At 40.6% G+C, this 14,068-nt stretch overlaps 1 protein-coding gene and 1 pseudogene across 6 annotated transcripts in view; both read left to right on the forward strand.

Moving 5' to 3' along the window:
- Positions 1 to 14,068, forward strand: part of FAF1 (Fas associated factor 1) — a 503,750-nt gene that overhangs the window by 63,488 nt on the left and 426,194 nt on the right. For 5 of the 6 annotated variants that reach the window (XM_078073166.1, XM_078073168.1, XM_078073169.1 and 2 more), the window contains exon 2: positions 13,743 to 13,811. In XM_078073166.1, the coding sequence (XP_077929292.1) occupies positions 13,743 to 13,811 (69 nt within the window). Of the gene's footprint in view, positions 1 to 13,736; positions 13,812 to 14,068 lie in introns of those variants that run through there. The other variant, XM_078073171.1, reaches the window with a different exon arrangement.
- LOC118538291 (palmitoyltransferase ZDHHC5 pseudogene) lies at positions 10,185 to 12,512 on the forward strand (annotated as a pseudogene).

Raw genomic sequence — 14,068 nt, forward strand, 5'->3', positions numbered from 1 at the left:
GTAGCATTCAGAAAACACTTGGGGATAAGTTAAAACATGTATGGGATAAATATTACTGAGAAAATAAAGAAAAATTAAGTGGACAGATTTTTATTCATCAGAAGTCTCGGTATTGTTAAGATATCACTTCTCCCCAAATTGATTATAGTTGCTGTAATCCCAGTAAAAATCCTAGCTGGGTTTTTGGATAGAAATTGACAAAGTGATCCTACATTTATATGGAGAAGAAAAGACCTGCGATAGCTAAAAATTTTTTGAAAAGCAGCAAAGATACTTATCTCTTCCCAAGATTTAATATAAATATGGTATCCTTACTGGCAGGAGATTAGACATATATATAGATGAATAGGACACAATAGAGTCCATAAATGGATTCACAGGTGTAACTAATTGACTTGTGACAGTTACCAAAGTAATTCAATAGGGAAAGGGCTTTTTTCTTTTTTAAAAAATTGTGGCCAGTTTTACATAACAAAATTTACCATTGGCAATCGGACACCCATACACTGCTAATGGGAAGGTAAAATGATTCATGCTGTAGAGAACAGTTTGGTGGCTCCTCAAAAAGTTAAGCATAGTTACCATATGACCCAGCAGTTCTACTCCTTGATATATATCCAAGAAAATTAAAAACATCTATCTAAAAAAAACTGTACATAAATGCTCATAGCAGTATTTATTCTTAATACTCAAAATATAGAGACAACCTAACTGTCCATCAATGGATAAATGGATAAAAAATATACTATAGACATACATAAAAGGAATGAAGTATTGATACATGCTACAATGTGGATGACCTCAAAAACATACTAAGTTAAAAAACCAGACACAGGGCGCCTGGGTGGCTCAGTTGGTTAAGCGACTGCCTTTGGCTCAGGTCATGATCCTGGAGTCCCGGGATCGAGTCCCGCATCGGGCTCCCTGCTCGGCAGGGAGTCTGCTTCTCCCTCTGACCCTCCTCCCTCTCATGCTCTCTGTCTCTCATTCTCTCTCTCTCAAATAAATAAATAAAAAATCTTTAAAAAAAAAAAAAAAAAACCAGACACAAAAGGTCACATATTGTATGATTCCATGGATATGAAACCTCCAGAAGGGTTAAATCCATAGAAACAGAAAGCAAAGTGGTCATTGCCAGGAACTGGGAGGAGGAAAGAATGGGGAGTGACTGTGTAACAGGCATGAGGTTTTCTTTCAGAGTAATGAAAATGTTTCAGAACTTGATAAAGGTGGTGGTTGTATGACCCTAAACGTACTACATACTACTGAATTGTACACTTTAAATTGGTTAATTTTATGTTATGTGAATTTCAGTTCAATTTTGAAAAATGTATTTCTTCATGGTAAGGGGTTCACTTGTAGTACAAATAATATTCCCTGTTTTAAAAAAACCAGTATTCTATCTAGGAAAGCAAGGGTAGAACCAGATAGATCTGCAAGGAGAGGTGTAGGCAAGAAATGGGAAATGAAGAGACCAGTAGAGACAGGTATTAAAAAATATGAGCCAAAAAAATTTAATGTACTTTCTAATTACTAATGACTAATTCTGAATGAGGGACTCTGCACAGTTAACAGCAGTCTAGAACTATAAAAAGAATCATACAAAGGAAATATATTTAAAGATTTGGCTTATCTTTTGTGGCAGAGAAAGAAACTAGTTGGTGGTACCTGAAGGAATATTCTGGGTCTTTCTCACTAGGAATCTCCCGGGGAAAAAAAACTGATCCAGAAAAATCTAACATATGCAGTAATAAATAATGAAAAAGGGAAGGGCACTGCATCAATATCCAGTTGTCTCTGCACTGTTTGATGAATAAACTGTTCTTTACCTATTGAATTGTTTTGGCATCTTTTTCAAAAATCATTTGGCTATAGATGTATGGGTTTATTTCTGGACTCTCAGTTCTGTTAGTATATATATGTCTGTATATATATGTATACATGTCTGATATATATATGTCTCTCCTATGTCAGTATCACAGTGGATACTGTAGCTTTGTAGAAAGCTTTGAAATCAGGAATTGTGTCTTTTGACTTTGATTTTTTTTTTTTTTCTTTCCCCTCAAGATTGTTTTCACTCTTTGGGCCCCTTGAATTTCTCTTTGAATTTGAGGATCAGCTTTTCCATTTTACAAAAAAGGCTCTTGGAATTTTGATAAGGATTGCATTGAAATGTACATTTCTTTGGGTAGTAAGTTTATCCTCTTAATGGTACTAAGTCTCCCAAGCCATGAACATTGGATGCCTTTTCACTTATTTAGGTATTTTAAAATTACTCTGAGCAGTGTTTTATAGTTTTCAGTATAAATGTCTTTTACTTCCTTGGTTAAATTTATTTCTATATATTTTATTCATTTAGACCATATCATAAATGGAATTATTTTCTTATTATCCTTTCCAGATTATTCATCGCTAGTGTATGGAGATACAACTAAATTTTGTGTGTTGATCTTTTACCCTGCAACTTTGCTGAATTTATTAGCTCTAACAGGTGTGTGTGTGTGTGTGTAGTCCTTAGAATTTTCTATGTTTAAGATCATATCTGGGAATAAGGGTAGTTCTACTTCTTCTGCTCTGATTTTGATGTGTTTTATTTTTTTTTCTTGCCTTATTGATCCAGCTAGAATTTCCAATATAATGTTGCATAGAAGTGGCAAGGGTGGGTTTTCTTATCTTGTTCTTGATCTTAGGGTAAAGGTTTTTAGTCTTTCATCATTGAGTATGTTATTAGTTGTAGGTTCTTCATAAATATCTTTTATGTCAAAGAAGTTCCCCTTATTCATAATTTACGTTTTTTTATCATGAAACATTGGATTTTTCAAAGACTTTTCCTGCATTGTTTGAACTGATTTTATTTTGTTTTGTCTTTCCTTCAGTCTTTATATGGGTGTAATGATTCCTCTGTGTTGAACCACTTTTGCAATCCTGGAACAAATCCCCTTTTAATATGTTCTGGTTTGTTAGTATTTTGTTGAGGATTTTTGCATCTATATCTACAATGGATATTGGTCTGTAGTTTTCTTTTTTTGTGCTTTGTCTGACTTTGTTATTAGGATGCTTCTGACCTCATAGAATGACTTAGGAAGTTTTCCCTCTTTAGTCTTTTGGGGAAGATTTATAAGATTAGTGTTAATTCTTTATATGGTAGAATTCAGCAGTGAAGCCATCTGGTCCTTGGCTTTTCTTTAATGGGATGCTTTTGATTACTGATATAATCTCTTTGTTATAAGTCAATTTGGATTTTCTGTTTCTTCTTGAGTCAGTTTTGGTAGATAGTATGTTTCTAGGAATTTCTTTCATTTCATATAGGTTATCTAATTTGTTGAAATGTAATTATTCATAGTATTATTTTCATATTTTTATTTCTGTGAGGTCAGTAGTAATATTCCTGCTTTCACTTCTGGTTTTCGTAATTTGAGTCTTCTCTCTTTTTTTCTTATTCAATCTAGCTAAAGGTTTGTCAACTTTGTTAATCTTTTTGAAGAATCAGTCTTTGGTTTTGTTGATTTTCTCTATTTTTTTCTATTCCTTGTTTTATTAGTCTCTAATTTTTATTATTTTCTTCCTTTTGCTGGCCTTTAGTTTTTTTTTTTTCTGTTCCTTAAGGTATAAAGTTAGACTCGATCCCATGGCCCTAAGATCATGACCTGAACTGAAACAAAGCGTTGGACGCTCAACTGACTGAGCCACCCAGGTGCCCCTTAAATCTTCTTTTTAAGAAGATATTTACAGGTATAAGTTTCCTTTTGGTCATAATATATTTTGTATGATTTCAGTCTTTTAAGATTCATTGAAACTTGTTTTCATATGTTCTATCTTAGAGAATGTTCCATCCACACTTACGAAAAATATGTATTTATGTTTTTTTCGGGTAGAGTGTTCTATAAATATTTTATCTATTCAGTTTATACTACTTTTCAAGTTCTCTATTTCTTTATTGATGTTTATTGAAGGTAGGACATTGATATCTCCAGCTGTTATTGTAAAACTGTCTATTTCTCCTTTCAATTCTGTCAATTTTTTCATTTATTCTGGAGGCTCTGTTATTAGATATGTATATATTTCTTATTTTTATATCTTCTTGATGGATTGTTTATCAGTATATAATGTCCTTTTTATTCTCTTATAAAATTTTTTTAGTTAAAGTCTACTTTATCTGATATTAGGATAGCCAGCCAACCTTTCTTTTGGTTATTAATTGCACATGTATTTTTCCATTCTTTCACTTTTCACCTCTTTGTATCTTTGGATCTGAGGTGAGTCTTTTGTAGACAGCATATAGTTGGATCATGTCTTTTTATCCATTCTGCTAATCTCTGCCTTCTTATTGGAGAGTTTAATCCATTTACACCTAAAATAATTACTGATAAGAATGCCTTTAGTTCTGGGGCGCCTGGATGGCTCAGTCGTTAAGCGTCTGCCTTCGGCTCAGGTCATGGTCCCGGGGTCCTGGGATCGAGCCCCGCATCGGGCTCCCTGCTCAGCGGGGAGCCTGCTTCTCCCTCTCCCGCTCCCCCTGCTTGTGTTCCCTCTCGCTGTCGCTCTCACTGTCAAATAAATACATAAAATCTTAAAAAAAAAAAAAAAAAAGGATGCCTTTAGTTCTGCTATTTTGCTATTTGTTTTTGGCCTATCATTCTTTTTTCCTCAATTTTCTCAATTCTTTACTATGTCTCCTTTTTGTTTAGTTGACTTTTTTGTATTGTACTGTTTTGATTCCTCTCTCATCTTTCTGTATATTTTTTAGTTATTTTCTTAGTGGTTACTCTAGGGGTTATAAATAGCCTGTCCAATTTATAACAATCTATTTTGAATTAATACCAGCTTAGCTTCTGTAGTATATAAAAACTGTTCCCTGTACAGCTCCATCTCTCCTTCTTTATGTTTATTTTTCTTCTTTCATTTTTCTTTGTGCTCCCCAGACTAGATAATTGCATTTGATCTACCTTCAAGTTCTCTGATCTTTCTTCTGCTTTCTCAGAGTTGCTATTGAAACCCTGTAGTTAGTTTTTCATTTCAGTTACTGTACTTTTCAGCCCCAGAATTTTTTTCTTTGGTTCCTTTTGAAGTAATTCGTATCTCTTTATTGATAGTCTCTATTTGTTGACACATTGTCTTTCTGGTTCCCATTAGCTCTTTGTTCATGGATTCTTTGAACTCTGAGAATATTTAAGATGATGATTGAAAGTCTTTGCCCAGTAAGTCTAATGTCTCTTCTTCCGCACAGTTTCTGTCAGTTTCTCCTTTGAATGAGTCATATTTTCTTATTTCTTAGCATACATCACTATTTCCTTTTTAAAAAGTGATTATTTTAAATATTATAATGTAATAACTCTGGAAATCAGATTCTTCCTCCTCCACCTTATAGTTTGTTTTTTGTTGCTTTCTGTGGGTTGTTACCTGTTTACGGACTTTTCTAAACTATTTTTGTCATTATTTTGGTGATGAGCTGACTCTGTCTTAGTCGGCTTGGGCTACCATGACAACATATCATAGAACAGATTTATTTTCTCATAATTCTGAAGGCTGAAAGTCTGAGATCATGTTGCCAGCATGATTGGTTTCTGGTGAGACCTCTCTTCCTGACTTGCAGATGGCCACCTTCTCCCTTGGCTCTCACATGGCAGGGAGAAAGAGAGACAGAGACACAGAGACAGAGAGAAAGGAAACACCCGCTGGTGTCTCTTCTTCTAAGAGGCACTAATCCCATTATAAGGGGGCATTAATCCCATTATGAGGGCCCCACCTTCATGGCCTCATTTAAACCTGATTATCTCCCAAAGGCCCCCCCCATCTCTCAGTACCATCACAGTGGGGATTAGGGGTTCAACATATGAATTTTGGTGTGTATATGGGGGTGGGGCACAGACATTTGGTACATAATGGTCTCTGAAATCTTTTCTTCTTTAGCTGTGGTCTGCTAGTAGTATGAGAGAGATTTCCTTGAATATCTGAAGTAAAAAAAGAAAATAAAAAGAAACAAAACAAAAAAAGAGAAGAAAGAAAATCCTTTCTTAGTCTTTGCAGACTAGCTCTGTGTTGGAGCGCTCTAACACTTAGGCTGTTTACATGTCTGTCTTTACTTCCTGTTTGTGCTGAGCCTAGAGATGAGCCAGTAGTTTTCTCAGGTCTTCTCTGAGTAGGTTTCTTGCCTTGCACATATGCATGGCTTTCTAAATTCCCAGTGTTTTTTAATGTCCTAATTTCCCAAAGAAACTCTCTTGCCATTTTTTCTTTCAGGTTTTTGGCATGTCTTGTTGTTTGCCTCAACTGGAATATTTTGTCCCAGGTGGCAGTGAGGTTTTCATTTGCCTTAAAAATTTCTCTAAGAGGGGCGCCTGGGTGGCTCAGTCGTTAAGCGCCTGCCTTCGGCTCAGGTCATGATCCCAGGGTCCTGGGATCGAGCCCCGTATCGGGCTCCCTGCTCAGCAGGAAGCCTGCTTCTCCCTCTCCCACTCCCCCTGCTTGTGTTCCCTCTCTCGCTGTGTCTCTCTCTGTCAAATAAATAAAATCTTGAAAAAAAATTTTTTTTTTTCCTGAAGAATGCCCTCTGCATAGCTGCTTTTCTGTACTAAGAGATTTTCAAGTTGATAAAATAAAAGAGAGAGCCTTGAGTCAGTCCTTCAGGTAGCCCTGTACAGGTCACAGCAGACAAATAAAAATTCTTTGAGAACAGAGTCTGCTCTGCTCCCTCTAGAACCAGGGACCAGGGTTCAACTGTTGGAATGTGGGCTAGTATATTTAAGACTGCCACAGAGCCAGGAGTGGGGAAAGGGAAATAAAAACATCGCAAAGCTTTCACACTGTTTTGAAGTACCTTTTTGTGTTTCAGCATTTGTTTGATTGATGTAAACCTTTGACTGATTTCCAGAGTTCTGAGAAATTTGATTCTGACCGTTTTTGCTCCATTTTTAGATGTTTCTATGGAGGGGATAGGCTCTTGGAACTACCTCCTACATGTTTTTCTGAGGGGAAAAAAGGGTGATGTCATCGAGGAAGTGTATTTTGCTGGTGCTTTCTGATATTTGTTGTTGTTAGGCTCACAGTTACCCCCTATAGTTTTTCTCTCCTGTTCCTCCTGTGCAGCTTCTGCCCTATCTTAACTCTTCTTAGCTGCTTTTATGAGTATTTTAGAACCTTTGGGTTATTCCTGTTTTTTCATTCAGCTTAAAATAAGGATTGCATTTTTTAATGTCTTGTTTGCTTTGTTGCATTTTTATGGTATCCAGGAATCAAATTTTGTTCCCCTTACTCCCCAGATTTCCCTCTAATGCTTGTTATCAACCCTTACTCCTACCCCAAGCCTCTGGTAATAATGAATATGTTTTCTGTTTTTATAATTTTGTCTTTTCTAAAATGTCATGTATGTGGAATTATACAGTATGTATCCTTTTGAGCCTGGCTTTCACTTAGCATAATGCATTTGAGGATTTCTCCACATCGTTTTGAGTTCAAATCAATAATTTGTTCATTTTTGTTGCTGAGTAGTTTTCTGTTGTATGAATGTATAGTTGAAGGACATTTGGGGTGTCTTCTGTTTTCAGTGATTATGAATAATGCTGTTGTAAACTTTCATTTTATAATTTCATGTGAACGTAGTTTTAATTTCTTTTGGATAAGTAAATACCTAGGAAGTGGGATTACTGTGTTATAACTTTCTTAGACATTGCTAACCTGTTTTGTAAAGTGGCCACATAATTTTGAGATACATGTGTACATCACACATATTGTCAATGTATGAGAGTTCTGATTTTTCTGCATCCTTACCATCACTTGATATTGTTAGTGTTTTGGATTTTAGCACTCTAATGTATGGAAGTGGAATCTGTGTTTGTTTTACATTTTCCTTTTTTTTTTTAAGATTTTATTTATTTATTTGACAGAGGGAGAGATAGCGAGAGCAGGAACACAAGCAGAGGGAGTGGGAGAAGGAGAAGCAGGCTTCCTGCGGAGCAGGGAGCCTGATGCGGGGCTCGATCCCAGGACCCTGGGATCATGACCTGAGCCGAAGGCAGACGCTTAATGACTGAGCCCTATTGACTAATGCTGTTGAGCATTTTTTCATGTATATTTGTATCTTCTTTAGGGAATTTTCTGTTGAAATCTTTAGCTATTTATTGTTTATTTTAATAGAGTTTTGAGAATTCTTCTTATATTGTGGTTATTAGTCCTTTGTTAGATGTGTTTTGCAGTTATTTTCTCCCAGTCTGGCTTGCCTTTTCATTCTCTTAACAGTGTCTTTCAAAGAATAGTTCTTAATTTTAAAGAAGTCCATTTTATCGAGTTTTTGGGTTTTGCTTTTGCTGTTGTATCTAAAGCTCATGAAGATTTCTTCCTATGTTTTCAGTACTAAAAATAGAACGAAAGTCATAAATAATTAAAACGTTTTTAGTATTCATGTAAAAAAAGTAAAAAGAAGCAGGTGAAATTAATTTAAACGTTATGTTTTAATTAAGCCAACATTTTCAAAATGGTCATCTCAATACACATTGAATAGAAAATTATTATTACTATATTTAAAGATTTTATTTTTAAGTAATCTCTATATCCAACGTGGGGCTTGAACTTATAACCCTGAAATCAAGCATTGCACGCTCTGCCGATTGAGCCAGCCAGATGCCATGAAAAATTAATAAGTATTTACATTTTTATTTTTGTACTAAGTCCTACTCTCATGTGTATTTAACACAGCACATATTAAGTCAGTTGAGGCGCATCTCAAGGGCTCACTAGCCATGTACGTCTAGTGGTTACCATAGCAGACAGCAGAGATCTGCAAGTCTTAAGAGTTTTAGGTTTTACTTTAAATCTGTTATTTAGGGGCTCGAGACCCGGCGCTGAGGGCAATGGCCGCGCGCCGGCTCGAAGACGAGCGTCGCCGGGCGGGGGCGCGCGTAGCAGGGTGGGCGTGGAGCGTGCAGGGGCCGCGGGCGGCCTCTGAGAGGCCGGACGGCACTGCCGGGAGGCGGCAGCGACAACGACGGCGGCGGTGACGGGAACCGCGCCGAGGGTGAGGCACTGTAACCCAGTTGAATTCTGCATCTAGAAAGCCCAAGACTGAAGAATATCAAAAACATTGACTAACCTGGAAACAGGGACCTCTTTGGAACTTTGCTTTCATCCACAGTACCGTTTTAGAGCTATCATTGAGTGGAATTGATTTCTTCATCTTATTTTGTTAATTGGGAAGAACATGGATTCAGGGATTTTACGTTTCCCTTTAGTTTTGCATGAACTCGGTAGGAAATGGAGCCCTTAAAGGGCTTGGGAATAACAAGAAGAGATTGAAGACAGACAAGCTTGCTCGTGCTCTCTCTCTCTGTTTTCCCTCCCCCTTGGAAGAAAAGGATTTACAACTCAACCTTCTTTTTTTTTTTAAAGATTTTATTTATTTATTTGAGAGAGAATGAGAGAGAGCAAGTACATGGGGGGGGGGTCAGAGGGAGAAGCAGACTCCCTGCCGAGCAGGGAGCCCGATGCGGGACTCGATCCAGGGACTCCAGGATCATGACCTGAGCCGAAGGCAGTCGCTTAACCAACTAAGCCACCCAGGCGCCCTACAACTCAACCTTCTAACAGCTGCGGCCCAGCTTTAGCCATCAAGAGAAAATAAATAAAATTAAACCACCATTGCCAGACTACTAGCCCTGAAGTCAAGGTGTGGGAGTGGTGGCATTGAGAAAACTGCCTAAAACGGACAAGGAGTGCAGTAAAAAAAGCTTCTCTTTAAAACTGGAAGGGGCCTCAGATTCCCTTTTGGATTAAAATAGAAACACAGGGCACACCTCTTTTAGGTGCAGCTCACATCTGGTGGAGTGTGGTAGTCGTGGAGGTGCTAGAGTGTCTCCTCAGAAGAATTTTTTCTTGCCCGAAGTGGTCTCCCCTACCCTGATATTCTCCCTGCTTGCCCTTTGAAGACTTGCCTCCATCCATGAGCTATTCCCTGACCTGTCCGACGGCCCATGTTCTCCACCTGCAACCATTTGCATGTGTACAGCCTACTGTTTGTCTCCAGTTTTTAAACTGTACAAGTTGTGTTTCTTAATCTCTCCCTCTTGCCTTGTTCTGGGGAGTGGTTATTCATCATTTGGAATCACCTTTCCCCCTCCCATGTGTTTTCCTTCATTTGAGATCTTTTGACCTTTGGTTTTCTTTGGGAGGGGGAAGGGTGATAATTTTAAATTTCTGTTTCCCCGGTTTCCTTCTGTACTCTTTTTCTCCGTTGTTCCCCTCATCCCATTTTCTTGTCTGTTCTGCCGCTGTGTGGGCCTGGGCTATGCGGCAGGGCAGACCTCCCATCAGAGCTCCAACTTGCCCGCAGAGTCTGGAAAGAGATTCAAGCCCAGCAAGTATGTTCGGTCTCAGCAGCCGCCATCTGCTTAGTGGGAGCTACGACCCTCTTCTTTGCCTTTACCTGTCCAGGACTAAGCCTCTATGTGTCACCTGCAGTGCCCATCTACAATGCGGTGGTTTTTCTCTTTGTGCTGGCCAACTTCAGCATGGCCACCTTCATGGACCCAGGGATTTTCCTTCGAGCTGAGGAGGATGAAGACAAGGAAGATGACTTCCGAGCTCCCCTTTACAAAACAGTGGAGATTAAGGGCATCCAGGTGCGCATGAAGTGGTATGCCACCTGCCATTTCTACCGTCCCCCTCGATGTTCCCACTGCAGTGTCTGTGACAATTGTGTGGAGGAGTTTGATCATCACTGCCCCTGGGTGAACAACTGTATCGGTCGCCGGAACTACCGCTATTTCTTCCTTTTCCTCCTCTCCCTGACAGCACACATCATGGGTGTGTTTGGCTTTGGCCTCCTCTATGTCCTCTACCACATGGAGGAATTCTCAGGGGTGCGCACGGCTGTCACAATGGCAGTGATGTGTGTGGCTGGCTTATTCTTTATCCCCGTAGCTGGCCTCACAGGATTTCATGTGGTGCTGGTGGCTAGGGGACGCACAACCAATGAACAGGTTACGCATAAATTCCGAGGAGGTGTGAACCACTTCACCAATGGCTGCTGTAACAATGTCAGCTGTGTGCTCTGCAGTTCCCCAGCACCCAGGTATTTGGGGAGACCAAAGAAAGAGAAGACGATTGTCATCAGACCTCCCTTCTTTCGACCAGAAGTGTCAGATGGGCAGATAACTGTGAAGATGATGGACAATGGCATCCAGGGAGAGCTGAGGAGAAGCAAGTCTAAGGGAAGCTTGGAGATCACAAAGAGCCAGTCTACAGATGCTGAACCCCCACCTCCTCCTAAGCCGTACCTGAGCCGTTACATGGGGCTACGAACACACCTCAGCCTGGCTACTAATGAGGATAGCAGCCTCCTGGGCAAGGACAGCCCTCCCACACCTACCATGTACAAGTACCAGCCAGGCTACAGTAGCAGCAGTACGTCAGCCACCATGCCTCATTCCTCCAGCGCCAAGTTGAGTCGTGGGGACAGCTTAAAGGAGCCGACCTCAGTTGCAGAGAGCAGCCGCCATCCCAGCTACCGCTCGGAGCCCAGCTTGGAGCCAGAGAGCTTCTGTTCTCCCACCTTTGGCAAAAGCTTTCACTTCGAGCCACTATCCAGCGGCTCACACTCCTCCAGCCTCAAGTCAGCCCAGGGCACTGGCTTTGAACTGGCCCAGTTGCAGTCCATTCGTTCAGAGGGCACAACCTCCACCTCCTATAAGAGCCTGGCCAACCAGACATGCAACGGAAGCCTGTCTTACGACAGCTTGCTCACTCCTTCGGACAGCCCTGATTTTGAGTCCGTGCAGGCAGGGCCTGAGCCAGACCCACCTTTAGGCTACACCTCTCCCTTCCTGTCAGCCCAGCTGGCCCAGCAGCGGGAAGCCGAGAGGCACCCACGTTTGGTGCCAACCGGCCCAACACACCGAGAGCCCTCCCCGGTCCGGTACAACAATCTGTCGCGCCATATTGTGGCCTCCCTCCAGGAACGAGAGAAGCTGCTACGCCAGTCACCCCCACTCCCAGGCCGTGAGGAAGAACCAGGCTTGGGGGACTCAGGCATTCAGTCAACGCCAGGCTCAGGCCATGCCCCTCGCACTAGTTCCTCCTCAGATGATTCAAAGAGATCACCCTTGGTCAAGACTCCACTGGGACGCCCAGCTGCCCCCCGTTTTGGCAAGCCAGATGGGCTAAGGGGCCGGGGACTAGGGTCCCCTGAACCAGGCCCAGCCGCCCCATACCTGGGCCGATCTGTGTCTTACAGCAGCCAAAAAGCCGGTGTCACCGCAGCTGGTGTCTCTGAGGCAGAGGAAGTAGCCTTGCAGCCGTTATTGACACCCAAAGATGAAGTACAGCTCAAGACCGCCTACAGCAAATCCAATGGGCAGCCCAAGAGTATAGGCTCTGCCTCCCCTGGCCCAGGCCAGCCGTCTCTCAGCAGCCCCACAAGGGGCGGAGTCAAGAAGGTGTCAGGGGTGGGTGGTACCACCTATGAGATTTCCGTGTGAGCCTTCGGCACCTCCCTTCCCCCCACGCCTCTGCGCCTACAAATATCAAAGAAATTATATATCTATCCTGGGATGGGAAAATGAGGGAGGGATATGTAGGAGGAGGGGTATCTTACTCTTCCATTCCTTAGACCAGCAGGAAAGATGCGGGGACATCCATCGAAGTCTTCCTTTTCCCAGTGGTTCCCTCTCTTTTGTCCCAGTTACCAACTAAGGAAACCGCACCCCCCTGTTGTTGGTGCGTAGTGATCAGGAAAGAAACCTTGGGAGAGGCGAGTGTGGGGTCTTGGTCAGAGGAAGGAAGGATTTGGAGAGGAGAGTTAGTTTTCTAGGTTCATTGGCACTTAGTTTCTCCAGGAAGGGGGTCACAGCCCCATGACTTTGGTGGTGGTGGGGAGATCAGGAAAAGAGCTTGACTGAGCTCCAGAAACAATATTGGATAATGCCCCCCCTTCTTGGGGGAGAGAGATTAGTGTGGGCTTCTTTAGTCCCCTCAGAGCCTTCCCCCAACTCACATGGTTAACATTATTTTTAAATCCAAGGCCAGGAGAGACGAATCCAAAAAGCAATATTTTAAATCACATGCCAAAAACGGGATAGAGAGAAGGAGTGGCAGGCCTAGGCCCCTCCGATTGTCCCTTGGGGGTTACCCCTCAGCCCACCTCAGTATGGTGCTGGGTAGTGGAGGTACCTGGGTTCTAACCTCTAAAAAGGGGAGACCCCAGCCTCTAGACAGAGGCCCTCTTATTTTTTATTCTGATTAGCCATTTTAAACCAACAAGGAATAAAAAGAAATCCTGATCTAAAAAAAAAAAAAAATAAAAATAAATCTGTTATTTATTTTAAGTTAAATTTTGTATAAAGTATAAGGTATAAGGTATGGATTGCAGTTCTTCTTTTTATATGGTTGTCTGTCAGAAACTTTTTTTTTTAAAAGTAGGCTCCATGCCCAGTGTGGAGCCCCATGAGAAACTTTTTAATAGAAGTTCTGGGCAATTAGAAATCTCGAGATCATTCTGGGCTCCAAAGCTCAACATTTAAACATACTTTCTTTTATTGCTTTAATTTATTGTCTTTTGTTTCAGTGCAATGTAAATTTATTTTGTAATTAGCAATTTTCAAACCATATTTGTGAATTGCTCAGAAGTGTTAGGCATTTAGTGGCTTTATTGATATACCTTTCTAAAACTGAAATAACACATTATGCTTTTTATCTTTTTAAGATTCACCTCCCCATTCCCAAACTTGTATCTAAAATTTTCACTTTGCTTCCAGGCATGTACTGGCATTGAAAACATTGATGAAGCTATTACACTGCTTGAACAAAATAATTGGGACTTAGTGGTAAGTACTTTTTATCTTTTCTCTTTTTTCTAGCTTTATTGAGATATAACTAATGTATAACATTGTGTAAATTTAAGGTGTATAATGTGATGATTTGATACACATACATATTGTGAAATGATCATCACAATAAGGTGAGTTAACATATCCATCACCTCATGTAGTTACTTTTTTTGTGTGTGATCAGAACTTTGAAGATTTACTCTTTTATCTATTTTCAAGTATACAGTGTAGTATTGTGAAGTATAGTTACCTTG

This window comes from Halichoerus grypus, chromosome 5 (assembly GCF_964656455.1).
Source record: "Halichoerus grypus chromosome 5, mHalGry1.hap1.1, whole genome shotgun sequence".
NCBI classification, from domain to species: Eukaryota; Metazoa; Chordata; class Mammalia; order Carnivora; family Phocidae; genus Halichoerus; species Halichoerus grypus.